This window comes from Bactrocera oleae, chromosome 4, assembly GCF_042242935.1.
Source record: "Bactrocera oleae isolate idBacOlea1 chromosome 4, idBacOlea1, whole genome shotgun sequence".
In the NCBI taxonomy this organism is placed as follows: domain Eukaryota; kingdom Metazoa; phylum Arthropoda; class Insecta; order Diptera; family Tephritidae; genus Bactrocera; species Bactrocera oleae.
In genome coordinates this window covers 74,946,519-74,964,042 of record NC_091538.1, presented here as the reverse complement: position 1 = coordinate 74,964,042, position 17,524 = coordinate 74,946,519, and the positions used below count along the sequence as shown (strand labels likewise).

The 17,524-nt window shown below is 34.0% G+C and overlaps 1 protein-coding gene, 1 long non-coding RNA gene and 1 pseudogene across 4 annotated transcripts; 2 read left to right on the top strand and 1 right to left on the bottom strand.

Annotated features, from left to right (window-relative positions):
* Positions 1–237: 237 nt before the first annotated feature.
* On the top strand, positions 238–1,205 carry LOC106622305 (uncharacterized). The gene is made up of 3 exons (XR_001330947.3): positions 238–546; positions 633–816; positions 892–1,205. It is a non-coding gene; the product is annotated as an uncharacterized lncRNA (long non-coding RNA).
* A 785-nt stretch (positions 1,206–1,990) lies between these two features.
* On the bottom strand, positions 1,991–11,910 carry egr (TNF superfamily member 12 eiger). 3 transcript variants are annotated; one of them, XM_014237549.3, is made up of 8 exons: positions 11,824–11,910; positions 11,156–11,484; positions 7,080–7,205; positions 6,259–6,569; positions 6,053–6,190; positions 2,937–3,073; positions 2,685–2,786; positions 1,991–2,453 (listed from the first exon to the last, which is right to left on the bottom strand). In XM_014237549.3, the coding sequence occupies exons 2-8, from the start codon at positions 11,321–11,323 to the stop codon at positions 2,083–2,085; spliced, it is 1,353 nt and encodes a 450-aa protein (XP_014093024.1). In that variant the 5' UTR covers positions 11,324–11,484; positions 11,824–11,910; the 3' UTR covers positions 1,991–2,082. The 3 variants fall into 3 exon arrangements, with proteins under 3 accessions (XP_014093024.1, XP_069964934.1, XP_036223689.1); XM_070108833.1 differs by having other exon boundaries at positions 11,156–11,879; XM_036367796.2 differs by lacking the exon at positions 11,156–11,484 and having other exon boundaries at positions 11,824–11,859.
* Positions 11,911–13,607: 1,697 nt separating this feature from the next.
* On the top strand, positions 13,608–15,719 carry LOC138857077 (uncharacterized; annotated as a pseudogene).
* Positions 15,720–17,524: the final 1,805 nt, after the last annotated feature.

The window sequence follows — 17,524 nt, the reverse complement described above, 5'->3', positions numbered from 1 at the left end:
GGTTATAATAGGTTTGTTTCATAGCTGATAGTAGCTGCTATCTATCAGCATGAACAAGAAAGCAAGTTACTCTCACAATGAGCGAAGTAAGAAAGGTAAAACGAAGAAACAGTAAAGAATAGTAAAACTAGAAGAAACTAATGAAATTAACAAGAAAAAAAATGTTGCTTTACGTATTAATCAAATCATATCAACATTTGAAAATTAATCAATAGAATTTTTATTTTCACAATACAAATCGCCTGTTTTTAACAGCCGTTTGTTCATATGGCAGTAGCTTTTATATGCTAGTAGAAATATTACCAGCAGAAACTCTTCTGCTAGTCTTTTGGATTAAGTAACGCTTTTCCAGCAGAAACTTGGCTAGCTAGTAATAAATAGCAGTTAAGAAACTAACCTAATATTAGCTAAACCAACCCACTTTTTCTGGATCAGAAGCGATTTGGAGGAAATTGAGTAAATTATGATAGTAGAGAACTCGCTGAAAGTAATGGTAACGGTAAAGTTGCATTAATCCGACTACTTTTGTATTTGCCAAGATTTGAGGTACGTACTATGTTTACATTCCATTTGTTTTTAGGGAGATTTTTTTAAACTAAAAGTTTTCACTACCTCCACTCATTTAAGAATAGAAAAGGAACAAAATTTTAGCGAAATCGCACAAAGATCACACTTACTTCTCATTGAACGGTCATCAACTTCATATTTTTTAATAACCTAAAAATTTCCGGTGAGCTACGCAGCACCATAACAACCTGCACCCTTAAGTTATAGCTCAAATAGGCAATCGCTACAAATTAACAACTATGTATGCAGGTATACCATTTATTCACCATCTAAAATATTGGAGTTTTTGTAACTTCTTTTGTTACGTTATACGTATGTATGTAGGTGAAAATTGAGACGAACAATTTCCAACAAGCAAAAGCTCATGTATACGTAGAAATCATTCCGCATATTTTATAGTTTCCCGAAAGCTACGCATCTGTCCTGCGCAATAGCCGGCCGACGTCTTTTATTATTGTATCTATGTATGTGTATATTATATGTAATTAAATACTTATATGTAGACACATTCACGAGTACTCGTACTTTTAGAGTATGAGAATTTTCTCTTTCTTAATAATATTAGAGACACCTGTTACGTGCAAATATTTGCTATCAGAAACTTGTGATTATTATAAATATAATTTTCTTAAACAACATTTACGCTACATTTTATGTTGCCATTTTTGTTACTTTTGAAGTTATTTTTATAACATTAAGAATGAATATTTGAAGCAAGTATAATTTAAAATTAAAACAATCGTCATATATAGGGTGTTTCATAAAGTACGCACTTTTTAAATTGCCCGGGATTTTTTTGTTTGAAGATTCTCAGCACTGTTCCTATCATTTTCGTTATCTATTATCACTCCGATTATAAGACCAGGAGGAACGGTTCAGTATCGAGCAACTCATTCTTTTTGTGAAAACTTATTACAAAAACGGGGAGTGCTACGCAGAGACTGCCCGTAAACTTCGCGCTATCTTTGGACGTGACAGGGCCTCGAGCGCAACAACAACAACATCTTTTTTTAGTATTTGATGCACTGAAGATATTGACATACCCAACTATTGCGAACGACGGCGAAGTGACTTCATAGGGCTCACATTCACACTGGCTTGCACTACCGCAATGTTTTGTTGCGTTCGAACATTACGGTTTCGACCGGGCGATTTTCTGGTTGCAACTGACCCAGATTCTTCGAATTTCTGTACCAACCTCGAAACTGTTGTTGCGGTCGGGGCATTGTCTTCTATTTAAATTAGTAAATAATGTAGTCATGAATATAATTGTAGTTGTAATTTAATTATGTATATTGGAACAGATAATATGTAGCTCTACACATGTATGTATAATATACAATTAAAACCCAATTTAGAATCTCAATCAGAAAAACGTGTATAAATTGTACAAAATTTTTTATAATAATTGAAATAGCCAAAATTAACTGTATGTATGTAAGTATATACATTTATTTCTATGTGTAACCATATATATTACATATTTAAATTTTGTAAATTGTTTCTCTATATTTTTTATATTTTTATTAACCCAAAATAGCTCCGATTATTGGACTCCTTTAAAATAGCATTTCTATCACTATGAAAATCCCGTAAATGAATTGTTTCATGTTCCTTTAGGTATATAAGACCGCTAGTGTGGCAAGTATGAATCTTGTGTGGCATGTTCGTTGGTACAGTATTTAAACATTGAAGAAATGGCTTATGACCATGAAATATTACAAATCCATTCTGATCATGAGTATTATTATAACAAACTTGAGCGTATACGTAATAAAGGCCTGTTTCATATACTGTTAATACGCCATTTTCCACTTTGAAATACTTATCGACGTCAATTTCATTTGACCAACTGGGATGACCAATATACATGTCCCCAGAAAAAGCTATTAAACACAAATAAAGCAATAATTAAAATTACATAATTTACTTTACATACTGGAGACTATAATAAATTTCGTTTATAAACAAAACTTATATAAAAATTTACGCAACACGTTACGAGACTAGAAAAAGTCTTTAATTATACTAAAAATAAATATTTTTTAAGCTGCATAAGCTTTATATTAAAAGTTTATTGCATACATTCATACATACATATGTCCATAAACACTTACAATCGATTCTAATGCTGGCAAAACGGTCTGGTATTTTGTGGTTTAAATGAAAGTGTGCGGCGGGAGCGTTCGCTATAGCTTGTATTTGACGCGCGGATTTAGCTGCAAACAAGTAAATTTAAAAAAAAAATCGGTTCAAACTACATTACGAACTTATGTATTCAATTGTAATTTTTTACATGTAGTTTTTTACATGGAACATTCCTCCATTTTTGGATGAAGGAATCTACCAACTTAATCTCAACAACTTACCTTTCCTTACAATAGAATTTTTATACTTTCGGTGGTCCATTCCTCTCCCATGAGATTGCTTTGAAGTTTTTTGTTCCATAGCTGAAATATTTTGTTCATGTTTAACGTCTGATAATTCTTTACCTAAAATTGGCAGCCTATAAATGAAATTAGATATATAGTAATACTTGATTATTATATATTTGACATCACAGTTACGCCTTTCTCATATATATATTATAACATTGGGAAAGAAGCTGATATATGCCATTCCACATCATCTTGACTGAATAATACCGCTATTCTGATAGACGACTAACAAGCTGTAACCTGAGTAAAAATTGTGATATCTTGATGAAACTTGGTACATTTGTAACATGTTTTTTGGCACCATAAGAAGTTCGGTATTGTAGATGGGCGTAATCAGAACACTGACACCACGCCCACAAAACGCCACTAATCGAAAGCCTATAAATGGCCATAACTAAGCCGGAAATTATGATACAAAACTGTAATTTGGTACAACGAATCGCATTAACGTGGGAGAACTGTGGTTTGAAAACCTTGAAAAAGTGGGCATTGCAACGTCCCTAATAAGTTTATTATATATACATATCTCCCAAATCATTCAAGCGATATTATCCAAATTTGCATAGGACAAATCCTTTCGACACCTCTTATGACAATGCGAAAATAGGTGAAATCAGATAATAACTCCGCCTTCTCCCCATAAAACGTTTTTGTTAAAAATTACTAAAAGTTAAATAAATCAATATCTAAACGCGGCAGAGACATTACATTTTACATGGTACAAGAAGGCTTTATAGGAACCGGTTTCAAAATTGGACGATGGTCGTGGCACCCGCCGCCTTTAGGTGAAATCTTATATTTTCGGAAATACTCACCGAATTTAGTTGAAATACATTATATTATTTTGATATTTCTTTGTTACAGAGTTCAGATCACAACCACCCCTATTTCCAATATAACACAACTTAAAATTCCATCTGATTCTTTCACTTTGCAGTATACAAATCAAGTACCAATGAATATATTGGTACCAACACCTAAGGTATTTCCCTGGCTTTGATCCTTGTAAGTTGCGAGAGTATGAAAAGTTCGGTTACATCCCTTTCTTCCTGTTTTTTTTTCTTTTGTCGAGACGTCACATCATACATATATTTTTGATTCTCATTATAAAAGTAGTTATATTATTAAAAGGGTATAATTTTTTTGATGGAGTGACACGGAGTAAGCGTTTGAAATATTTCTAAGGTAATTGTGATTCTTCTCTAACAAATTTAATGTGCATGTCTCACAAGCTACTAAACAAGCAACTAAACTTAGTGGATACACCATTTTTTGCATTTCATAATCCTATGGGAAAATGAATGAAATCCGACAATCACGACGGCCACTTTCAATTTAACGGTTATATAAAAGCTCCTTGAGCTGCATTGTATGGAAAGTTAACATATAGGATATATGTATCTGAAGAGCGTAGAGTTCTTTGCGAAAGCACCCTTAAACCTTTAGAAGTTATATCATTTCTTTCCCTGAAATCATCTTGGATAAGAAGAATTATTTTTCTGAACAAAATGGGTTAAACACTCAGAAAATTAATTATAACATGAAGGAAGGACTATCTTCGGGTGTATCCGAACATTTTATACTCTTGCTACTTGCAAGGATCAAAGTCGGCGAAATACTCATAGGTTTTGGCAAAACTTTATATCAAAAGATATTGCGAAAAATTTCAACAGAAGAACTAAATTTAATATATTGAGTTGATGTGAAAAACGTCAAACAGAGGGTCCAAATTCTTTACATAAGGAATATGAGGTTGATACTAAGGTCTAAACCAATTCCATTCATATTCAGTTGTAAGCCACATAATTTTCAAGGAAACTTGTCCATTTAATTAAAGTCAAGTGATAAGTCGGAAATCATTATATATACTAATAAAATGCTCCCTGAGTTTCATTAAGTTACACTTTCACCAATATACTATACGAGTATATGGAGTAGAATCAACCGGATGTGTGAAAATCGTGATATTAGTTATATGGGGACTAGGGCAAGTTTTCGCCCGATTTCAACCCGTTTAGTTACAAAGATATATTGTTATAAGTAAAACACGTTCTCTCATTTTCACTAAGATAACTCACATATTGTATAAAGGTAGCCGGCAGTTCAAAAATCTTTCTATTTGGTATATATATGACGACTAAGAAAAGCCTTCATCCGATTTTTGACATACAGGCATACTGTTATTAAGAAAGAACTTGCTCCGAATTTCAATAGCATATCTCACAGATCGACCGATATTTTCAATAAAATGTTCGCTGTAGGAACTGGGGTTAACATATTCGGTATCTGGGGGCTTGGACAGTTGTGGTCAGATTTTAACAATTTTGGTCAAATTTAATGCCTCTGAAGTATTTATTTATATAATTATTTAGTGTCGATAGGGGTGCTTAAGGGTTTTGTCCTGAGCGATTTTGGTAATCGTACCATATCTTACGTGGTTTAGGAGATGTGTGCATTAAGCCTCTTAGAGGGCTGACATCGTCCATTTTTACAAATTTACAATGCTTTGTTGTGGCATTTATAAGTTTTCGCTTAATGGCGTTTTGTAGGCGTGGCAGTAGTTCGATCTACAAACTCGAAATCTGTGCACCAAGTTTCATTACAATATCTCAATTCAGCTCAGCTTTCATGGCGGACAGACAGTCAGTCACTCGGAATTCAACTCGTCTCGCCATTTTGATCTTTTATATATAAATACCTCCATATCTATTTCGATTAGTTTTAGGTGATACAAACAACTGTTAGGTGAACAAAACTATTATACTTTGTAGCAACAAGTTGTATGAGTATGCAAATTTACACAAAAAAAAAATAGACATAAACCAAAATATTGAAAGTATTTTATTTAGAAGTAAACTAAACTTACATATAATCCATGGTAAATTTAGTCGTTCCGCCAAAATTTTTTTGGAAAAGAGGAATGTATTGTATATATTTATGTGGAAATATATATGATTTTGACACGTTAAAGACACTTACTTATGTAATCTGGTATAACTTACCAACGAGGGCATGCTCCAATGAAAATCGTTTACATATATACCTACCTAAGTATCACCATTTTCTTTGGGTGATTAAGCGTATCCAAAGATCCTTCATCAGCACTTTTTCTTAAGCCTATGATTTCAGATTTTGGATTGCCTTTGCTAAATAGTTCTGATTCAATCGCACGCGGATTACGCGCACTGAAAGTGTAAATGAATATTTTTTGTTTGAAGTATGTAGGTATAAGTTAAAAAATAAAATTTTATACCTTGTATTATTTTTTCGTGAGGCATTGAATTTGGAAAAATCTTTGTACAAATCGCCATCATCTGATATTTCCATTACGTTAATATCATCTAAATCTTCATTTCTTTTAGAATTGTCATTAATAATGTAATTTTTAGCTTCACCATCTTCATCCTCGTCATAGTTCATTATGGGCAATTGGTTTCTAAACTCAGTGTAATCAAATTCATTTTCGGAATGATCAGCGTGCACTGTATATTGTTCACCACCTTGGCGTAATTTTCCACCACCAGTATGTGATATTTTTGGTTGATCAATAATTACGGTATCGTACTAGATTATTTTCAAACATATATATTTACAACATATAAAAGCAAATGACTGTTTATTACTAGCAAAAGTAATCGCACTAAAACTACTCTTATAAAGATGTGGGAGTAAATTAAGTAAATTATACATACTGATAAAAGTAAAGTAACATTAAAATTGATCTGGCACTAGGACGCAGTCGTAGTGGCTATAATCCTTTAATTCTACGCTTAATACCATAAAATCCCTTTAAACCACTCTATTTGAGAAAGCCGTCCCACATTCGTGACTGCGCACAGAGAGAAAGTCCTTGTTCTCGAAAATGATTGCATTCCTGCTCTCGGATTCAGGGGTCTTTAGCAACTAGCTCTAGTTTACCGACAAGCCTTCTAAGACGAATATTCTGTTTATTATGTCCAGCCTTTATATTACATACACATGATACACATGATCCTGATCATTACCCTTCCACTCATTACTAGTTTCTTTTTAATTTACCATTATATAATGCTATGTTCATTAACGTTTAAGTACCTCATTTCCATAATCGCCCAGTTCGTCCTGATTCGTCAGGTCCAGTCGTACCTGCATTTTCAATATTATTTGCGTCAAATGTTGAACGTTCCTTTCAATTTGGGAAATACGTCGAAAGTGAACATACTGAAATAAACGTATATATATATATAATATTATATGTATATTTATAAAGATCAACTCTTCTTATATTGTTGGTTGTTAGGCTAACAAATCAAAGGTAAAAACGTACGTACTCTTTTTCATAGAACTGTAATTATAGATACGTTCCATTGTTTAATATACTATTTAGCACTATAATAATATTTGTAAATTATTATCGCTGGTAAACACTGTTTTCGCCAAACGAACTTTGTGATGAGTTATGTTTATGTTGGTGTACCCTCATTAACAATATATTGTATAATAATTTTGTTTCAATCACGTCCATTTTTTTTTTACAACAGATACATATTCATTTCTGAACTCATATACATACGTGTATATATATAACTTCCTTTATACTACTGTAGTTAGTCGAACGCAATCTAACTTACATCATATACATACTTGTACCTATATATAATCGTTTGTTATACCGTAAACATGCCACACCTCTAACGACCCCGACAGTTTTTGTTATGAGAATTAACCTTTAAATCTATGCGTCGTGAAAGAGAAATTCCCAAAACCCAGCAAAGTAAAATTAAAGAGGGAATATTTGTAGGCCACAAATACGGTAACTGATAGAGGATACGAGCTTTGAAGAAACAAAATGATCAGGAAAAACTATATGGAAATGTTTTGTGAACGTTATCCAAAATTTTCGTTATCCAAAAAAAAATCGGAAAATTACAAAGACTTAATAAATGAACATATAATGTCATATAAAGCTTTGGGGTGTAATATGTCCTTGAAATACATATGCTAGACTCTCATCTGGACTGCTTTCCGGCAAAATTTAGTGCTGTGAGTGACGAACAACGAAGATGTTCTATCCGAACATTTCCTTAATGAGACGCGCTATCAGGAAAATGGAGCGCAGCGATACTAGCAAATTATTGTTGGAGACTTAAAAAAAGACCTTCCACAAGCCAAATATTCTCGAAAATCATAAGTATTTTTTCTATATTAAAAAATAATTTCTCTAAATGTAGCTGATGTTTGTACTTTTTAAGAAAATATATGTTTTGATATCAAAAGAAAATCTAACGAGTTAATTTATTTTTTATTCGCATCTTATTATTTTGTAGCCCTAGTACATTCGAAATTTGATATGAGCTTTCATAAAATTTTGTTAAGCAGTGTATTTTTACATATATTTCGTTTTATAACTACTATTACATACGAGTGTGTACCCAATAATTATTTTGCCAATAAATTATTTTCAACAGTAATGAAAAATAGCAATTTATTTCTCCAAATAGTCACTTTTTAGCTCGATAGCATACACTTGCCCCAGCGTTTCTCCAACTTCTTCAAGGCCTCGTCTGTTGAATCCATCTTCCGTGTTTGTCAGTGAAGCTCAATGTTTCGACTGTTGTAGCTCGTTAAACTATCGTCATCAAAGAAAACTCCCTGTTTACAGCATCTAAGCATTCTTTAATTTCACTGTGCGTTTTTCCCTCCAATGGAATCGAAACCGATATCCTTTATTAACTTTTTTAAAAACCGGCGCGGTCCAAACAAAAGTACGAGTCTGATGCGTGTGTTTCTTTTCCTTTTTTTGTTTACTACTACTATATTGTAATATTTCAGGAACGAAATATTGCAGTCATTGAGTCAATTTGTCTTTTTTAATTTAGTAAAATTTACAAAAAATGTGAATGCCGTAAAAGTTAAATCAGTACTTTTGAAGATGCAGACCCTTTTAGAAATATATACTTTCTTAGATTACATTATTGTCTGTAACATTTTCCATTACACAGGCATCTAAACTATAAATAAAGTGTAGTTTACAGAGGAATATTAATGATACGTTCTTGAATGACAAATTTTAATCTAAATCTTAATTTTGTTCTGTTTCCACAAAAGATTAATGAATTTAATTTTTGGAACACTAAGAGGTACCATCAAATAAAAATAATAAAATCTTAGCTTAGCATTTGTTGTCGCTAGACATCTAGTGATTTATTATATAAAAGTTTTATATCCTTACTCATCTTTAATCATTAAGTAGTATACGGGAGTATGAGTAACGCGCTGGACCGATTTCACATATTTTCGACATTAAACTATACTTGTAGTATATCCAATACTATATGTTTAGTTAATTTTGCTAAGATATTTTACCTATGGATGAATATATACGGTCTAAGGCCACGAGAGATAGGGGTAGAATTTACCCGATTTTATCTATTTTTGGCATTACTACATATTATTTACAAAAAAATACGTTTTCTGTGCTTCATTAAGGTACCCATCAACAATATATTATATAAGGAGTAAAGTCAACCGGATATTTGAAAATCCTGATATTAGTTATATGGGTCTAGGGCTAGTTTTCACCCGATTTAACACATTTTAGGAACACAGATGCACAGTTACTAGAAAAACACGCCCGCTCAATTTTATTAAGATAACTCACATATTGCAAAGATAGCTGGCAGTCCAAAAATCTTTTTATTAGGTGAATGGGGGCTAAGAGAAATATTAAGCCGATTCAATCCATTTTTGAGATACAGACATAATTTTATCAGAAAGGATTCTCTTCGAATATGAGGGCTTGAACAGATATGGCCCGATTTTGAGAATTTTTAGACTTGAGATGGCATATCTTGAAGGCACTCTTTTTGGTAAGTTTTATTTTAATATTATTATTAGTGCTTGATTTGTGTACTGGAGAGTCATAATATCATATGGGATTAAACTTGTGTTATATAGGAAGTAGGCGTGATTGTAATCCGATTTCGCCATTTTTGTACTGTGACATAGGCATATCAGAATAATTTTAATTCAAATAGATCTCGACACATGTGTTTTCTTGTTTATCTTGTGTCATCCGATTTCACCTATTTTCACCCTAGATAGGGATGCTAAAATATATCATATATCAGCGAAGTTGATGTTGAAATCGCCAGCCAAGATAAGTTTATTATAAATTTATTACCATTGATAATCCGATTAAAATACCTAATTTCAATTGTATTGTTTAATTCAAACGAGATACTGCTCCAAAAGGTGGGGTAGCTATTTACCAAAATAATAATAATGTTACTAATACTATGACTCCGAATATTGAAGAATTTATTTTTTACCAATAAAATTTTGATTAAATTCCATAATTTTATTTGCCATTGACAAAATTGCAATTGTTAATTTTTTTTAATCACCCTGTTCTTCATTAGATTTGTTCCGCTTCAGATATGCGAAAATACGCCTAAAAGTATGCAGACATTTTGCGCATACTTTGTGACCGTGTTAGGTTTATTTTCAATACGGAATTTCTTGATTCGGTTACCGCGGTTAAAGCCCGCGATAAAAGCTATGCAATAGCTTAATAATAATGTTACTAATATTGAGACTCCGATTATTGAATAATTTTTTTTATTAATTAAATTTTTATTAAATTCCATGTTTTTATTTACCCTTAAAAAAATTGTATTTTAAATATTATTATTTTTGAATCACCCTGCTGTCTCTTCAATTGTTGTGTTAGGTTTATTTCCGTTACGGAATGTCTTGATTCAGTCAAGTCAGTTAAAAGTTTCCATGCAAGAACTTGATATTGATCGGATCGATCTGAACAATTTGCTTAGTTATTGTAGCACTGCCTTGGATAAAAATCCATGCGACATTTCGTGAAGATATCTGGTCAAATATAAAAGTTTTCATTCATTCATTCATATTCATATTCAGATATTTTAGCATTCTTTTGGATAATAATCCCTACGAAATTTCACAAAGATATCTTGTCTTGATTACGATGGTTCAGTTTGTGTGGCATATTATAACTGCAGAAAGTAGCGTGCAAAACTATAAAATAAGTTTGAGAAACCCAAAAGAGAGCTTCATTTAAGATCTCACCTGACTTAAGAAATTTTCTTGTTGAAGATACCGGGTTTAAATATACTTACTCAATTAATTGCTATACTCACCATAAAACCGAACAAACATAAAAATAAAACCACAGTAAATGTGCTGAAAATTATCCGCTTAAGATTGAAGCCAGGATAACAATGTGATGTCGTGCTCAAGCGCATTGTAGTAACGCTATCCACTTGGCGGGACGTTGATAGAAAGGGCTTGAGCGTTTCCGTTGTCATAATTACAATAATGCAAAAAACAAGTACTAATCAACAATGTTCTTCATTCACAGTAAAAGTCAATTTATGTATTAATGGTTTTAAGTTTTAACACTTGCAAACCATTACGAATTTAATAATGTAAGCATTGGTTTATAATTTGATAGTCAATTTATCTATTTCTAAAAAGAATAAAAATGCCGGAACCAAGATTCAAGTTTTATATTTATGTGTTTACATATGTAGATGTCTTATCAACAACTTTTAGCTCACAAGATTCTTCTATCACCAAAACTATCAGTCTCTGACACATAACATACAAGTATGAGTCTGTGTATTTAGTATATGTACAATCTTGGTATAAATGTATGCATGTGCATACATACAAATGTATCAGTATATGATGATGAAATCGGCAAAAGCCTCTTAGAAATATAAATATTTTAGGCTACTAATTTATTTAATTGGCAGCTGTTAAACACTCAGGAATTGTTATTTTTATTGCACTTGTATGTATTTACTTGTTGTTGGAAAGTACGACGTCCGAACGGCTAAATACTTCGCTTAAAACTGAATGGAATCTCTTCAGTACATTCACTTCCTACGTAAACAAATACGAACATGCATATGAAGATAGGCCTCTGTTTATGTATGTATTCTCATAAGTACCCTGCAGTGAGGCATCAAGATAATCAGTAATAATAGCACTAATTTACGACTAGACTTTTAATAAATTCGTACTAGTCAGAAAAGTTTAGGCTTATAACCATTAAATTATGTGATGTCAACGTTTTAATGCAATTAATTATATCAAATTTACATATTTTTAATATTTTATTTAAATTGCTTTATTTTAAGCTAAGATATGTCATTAAGAAATATTAGACAGCTAAATTAAAAAGTAGCTGATAAGATGTGCTTGCAATTCATACTAGTTGTGAGCTTATTTATGACTAGTGAATTTCTCTAAAGGGAAATTGAAAATGTACACATTGATATTTAATTATAAAATACGCATACAAGTACATTATATGTATGCTATCGCGCCAAAAGGAGCGTGATGTTTGCACACACATATTGTATCTACATATTTATATAGAATACGGTACAGTTTATATACATATGTACGTATTTATTAAATATAATTGATTGCAAAAAACATTTACTTATCCAGAGTACATACATATGTGCCCGTATGTGCATATGTTACTATGCATTCACATGTATTAGTATTTCAACGTTTTAAAATTTTAGCTTAAATTGTAAGTCTCCAGAGTGGGTAATTCATAGTAAAAATATTTTCGAAGCCCTGCACTGTGTATTATTATTTTATTTTTTGCTTTGCTCAAAAAAAAAATTAGGTTCAAGTGTAAATAAACAGATGATGCACTTGAACCTTTATTAGCTTACTATTAAAATGAACGACGACCGGCGACCATCAGAAAAAAGGGCTCCTTTGATTCATATATGCATGTAAATATGTACTACTTATGTATGTATAAAGTTATTATAAATTTATTATTTCTATACTCGAAAAATTAAAAGGTTTAAGAACGAACGTTTTGCAAAATATTTTCAATCATTAACCAATGAAAGATAAATGTACGACAATCCTGAAGAACTTTTGTAGTAGCTTTGAAAAGACCCACGAGAGGTGAGGCTCAAGAAACTATTATCCAAAAGCCCCGCCTCGCCCGGTCTAATTCGCAAGAGTTGCGGAGAGTGGACGGACAATTGTAAGGACTCGTTAGAAGACCTAGTCAGTGTGCACTTTCCTGTCCGTGAGTTCGCGGTAAATCCTAGCTATGAAGGAAATAGTGCTGTAAACTTTCCCGAAAACGTCATTACGGAGAATAAACTAAAATGGGCAGCGCCTCTTGGAAGCTTATCCAAAGCGCAACACGCATCCAAAAAAGGCAGATCCGTACAGACTCCCCTTTATACACTGATGTTTAATATCATAAGGGCTTTAAGAAATACGCATTTGGAGCATTCCTGGACATTTCTGGAGCGTTCACCAACGCTTCTACGGAATCTTTTGTAAATAGTATCGAGTCAATAGGTGTTGATCCTGCTATACTCTCTATCTCTAGAAGGAAAATATCAGAGTGGAATGACGTTAGAATGACCAAGGAAGTCTGTAGAGGGCTTTAAGAAATACGCATTTGGAGCATTCCTGGACATTTCTGGAGCGTTCACCAACGCTTCTACGGAATCTTTTGTGAATAGTATCGAGTCAATAGGTGTTGATGCTGCTATATTCTCTATCTCTAGAAGGAAAATATCAGAGTGGAATGACGTTAGAATGACCAAGGAAGTCTGTAGAGACACTTCGCAAGATAGAGTGCTATTTCCCCTCCTATGGACATTGGTGGTAAATAAACTGTTAAGGAACTTAGACGGCAAAAGCCCCTAAGACAGTGGCATATGCGGACGAAATTTCCCCTTTTAATAACGGGTAGGTGTCTACACATCATTAGCTGTATTATGACCACCACTTTCAATACAGTCCAGAATTAGGCATCGCAAGCGGGTCTGGGGTTAAAGCCGGTTCACAAGAAAATACAAAATCCCTCCATGGATACTCCCTTCGATAAATAGAACACAAGTCTTGGACAGCAAATTGTTGTGGAAGAAAGAGTGAGAAAGGCTAGCAATGCCTTTTATGCGTGTAAGCAGATGCTGGCACAACTTGGGGGGCTTTCTCCCTCTTTCATACACTGATGCTACAGAGCTATTGTAAGACCAATTCTGCTCTACGGTGGTGGACAGGCGTACGAAAATCCACCTACCGGAAGCTAATGGAAAGTTTCAGACGCTCAAGGCGCTTTGCATAACGGGAGATTTAAGAACCAATCCAACGGCGGTTCTTGAACTAGTGCTAAACCTGCCACCTGTAGACCTCTTTTTTGAAAGCTGCGCAGAAAAACTGGCGAGGCGACTACTGGCTGCAGGAGAATTTACATATAGAATCTTCGGGCATAACTCGGTGGGTAATGGCGGTTTATTAGCTGCACGCAACACACTAAACATTAATACGGATGGCTCGAAAATAAAGAATGGAGGTAGTGCGGTGATATACTCTCCAGAGTAAGGCAGCCTTTTAAATTGCCGGACCACTGCATTATATTTCAAGCAGAGGTCTTTGCATTACGAAAGCCGCGGAGCTAGCCTCTAATGCACCAGCAGGAAACTACAGAGTCAACATCTACGTAGACAGCCAAGCAGCAGTCAAGGCAGTAACCTCTCGTATCGCATATCGGCCAGAAGTATCTTGGGAAGCAGGGCAGCAAAAGAAAGAGTCGACAACAGCAAGCGACTTAACTTCTACTGGGTGTCAGTTCACAAAGACATCGAGGGGAATGAAATAATGGACGAGATTTCCAAGAGTGGTGTACGGCTGACACTCGAAAACGTGATCAACATTGGAAAACCCATGCATTGTCTATACAACGATCTGGACAAAAGCATGGTAAGGAAAATCAAAACACGATCTACCTGGGTGCAAAACTGCAGAAGTTATGTGCAAAACAGTAGATCGGAAGTATACGAAATTCCTACTGGCACTCGGGACTGTAGGAACATGGACCTCACTGGTCACGGTTTGGTGGCGGCACACGCCTTCAGAATGGGGCTGACAGATCGAGAAGACTGCAGGAAATGTCAAGAACAAGGCACCAGGGAAGCAATATAGCATCTCTTGGGCACTTATCCCGCAATGGCAATTCTACGCTTTAAGTATTTGGGGCCTAAAGGTATGAGACACTGAAAGAGGTATCGATAGTGATGCCACAGAGTCTATTGATGTTCATGTCAAGCGCAGGCATCCTTGACAGGCGAGTTGGGCATCTCTTTATCTCTGGTACTTTATTATATATAAAGGTGCGACATCGACGAGATATAGACTCCCCCAATTATTGGCATGTGGCCTGGAGAATAGCTTCGCATATTTTCATTACCATTACATTTTTACTGGGAATTAAATGCGACAATTGAGTAGGTTAGCTTGAAATGCTAATGTTGTTATCTAAGAACCATTTTTTTATCAGCTCTGATTGTGCTTTGCGTCACCGTGTGGAACAACCATCGAAGTGGCATATTATCTTCAGTATAATGTAACATCACTTCAATTAAAATATTGCAATAAGTAACTGCTGTCATTGTAAGTAAAGCATCCCTAAGCCATGATGGATCCTCCTCAAAGTTTAATGGTTGTAACTAGGTATTGTGGTTTTTAAAGTGGTGTTCATTGGCCTTCAGACATCCTCTGCATTACAGTTAGAATAAAACTTATTTCATTTAAACTCATCTGACCATAGGATATTGCGTAATTTCTCCTCTGGCCAGTTGGCATGCTCTTAAGCAAAAAGTAGGCTTTGAGTATAATTTTGTTTTGACAGAAAAGGTACTTTTTCGGTTTTACTACTATAAACTTAAACTATAATTTTTCGTTATTCGTTTAATATATAATTATATTCCATCATATACTTAATACCACCTGTTTTGGGGTGACACCCACCCGGTCTCTCAAAAATAAATCGCTAGCACAAAATTTTTTTTTCGGAGATTCCTCCACTAGCACTAGCTCAGCTCTATGTATACGGTTACTGATTGGGTGCCTCTAGATTTTTTAAAGTTTATTGTAGAATGGGATTTTAGAGAATCTCTTCCAAATCTTTTGATTGCACTGAAATTGTTCATGACGGTTTGCGTGTTCGTAGCTTCATGTGAGAGGAGTTCCAGTAAATTAAAATTAATAACAAAATATTAGCTACATATCCAACTTAAAAATATTAATTAGCTAATTGGTAGTAGACCATATTCATAGGAAACAAGCTACTTATTTTTAAAGAAGTACTCAGATCGTAATGGAGCTATGGTGCACAACTCGCAACGCAAATAATAAGTAAGTCATTCAGCAATTCCAAATCAAAATACTAAGAATAATTGTCCAAGTGCCTTAATACTGTAGAACTGCTGTTATAGAGCGTGAACTAGTATGCGGAAACTTCGTTATAACCGGTATCTTCCAAGTAATGAAGTTTTGTTTTGTATATAATATGCCAGTCTTGTCGCTGTGAATGGCTTAAATGGAAAATTATTATCAAAAATTTATTTAAAAGAATTTTTTGGCTGGATTTTAAAGACTTAAGATTAAATAAATTACTTATATAAAACAAGACTTTATTGCAAACAAGAAAAAATACTAATGCATTAAACACAGATGGACAGCATCTGTCAAATATAATATTAACATACACACGTTCTGATGAGCACAGTTATTTAGACAACAGCACTACTTCACGGCAGCAGGCTTCAAAATTGAATTTTCAACGCTCAGCGTTGCCGCCGCGTTTATTTAAGTATGCGGCATATAAAATCTCTGGACATGAAAAATGTTTGACAGATACTTGTATACTAACAATGGTTATGATATTGCAATGGTATGGAGAATATTGTAACGGATTTCCCGATAAATCGTCTACCTGTAACTCACTCTTGAGTTCGATCACTGGATTGTTAAATTAAAGTCACAATTTAATGGCTATATATTTATCTTTATTCCAACAACCTAACACTTAATGCTCGATATTCGACTTTACAACTTATTGCTTATAGCTTAAATGCTTTTTACACGGCAACACTCTAATTAGAACTGTCCGAGCTGCACAGTCCGGCAGCCCTTATATAGTAAATTTTTAACAAAAGTTCGCTACTAGAACATTCTGGCAACTACGAATTCGCTGTCTAGTTGCTTCTAGCAGTTTATCGTCGATTCTGATGTGTTCTGGTATTCGTGTTCGCCACAATATGTAACTAACCACCTAACCATAAAATCGAATATCCGAATTCTTGATCGATTTCGGAAGGTAAAGGTCGACACCGAAAAATCGATGATTTTATGACAAAAATCGATTATCGAGTAGAATCGGAATCGTGTTTTCCATCCTTAGGGAGTAGGGAGTATGTTCAGACGGGGACTCTTTTTGTCGCCCAAACCGGTTTTTGTAGGAGAGGGGACGAAAAGGAAAGAAAGGGCCATGCCGCTCGGGCTTGGGTGCCACGCTTTATATTCTTGTTCGTAACAGTACACAACAACGCCATTCGGTATTCCTTTTCATTTAGAAATTCCTTTCATGATTGCAACCGCGCTCGGTTTCAAATGAATACTTACATTATATTATATTCGAATATTTTTTGTATGTAATATGTAAATATGCG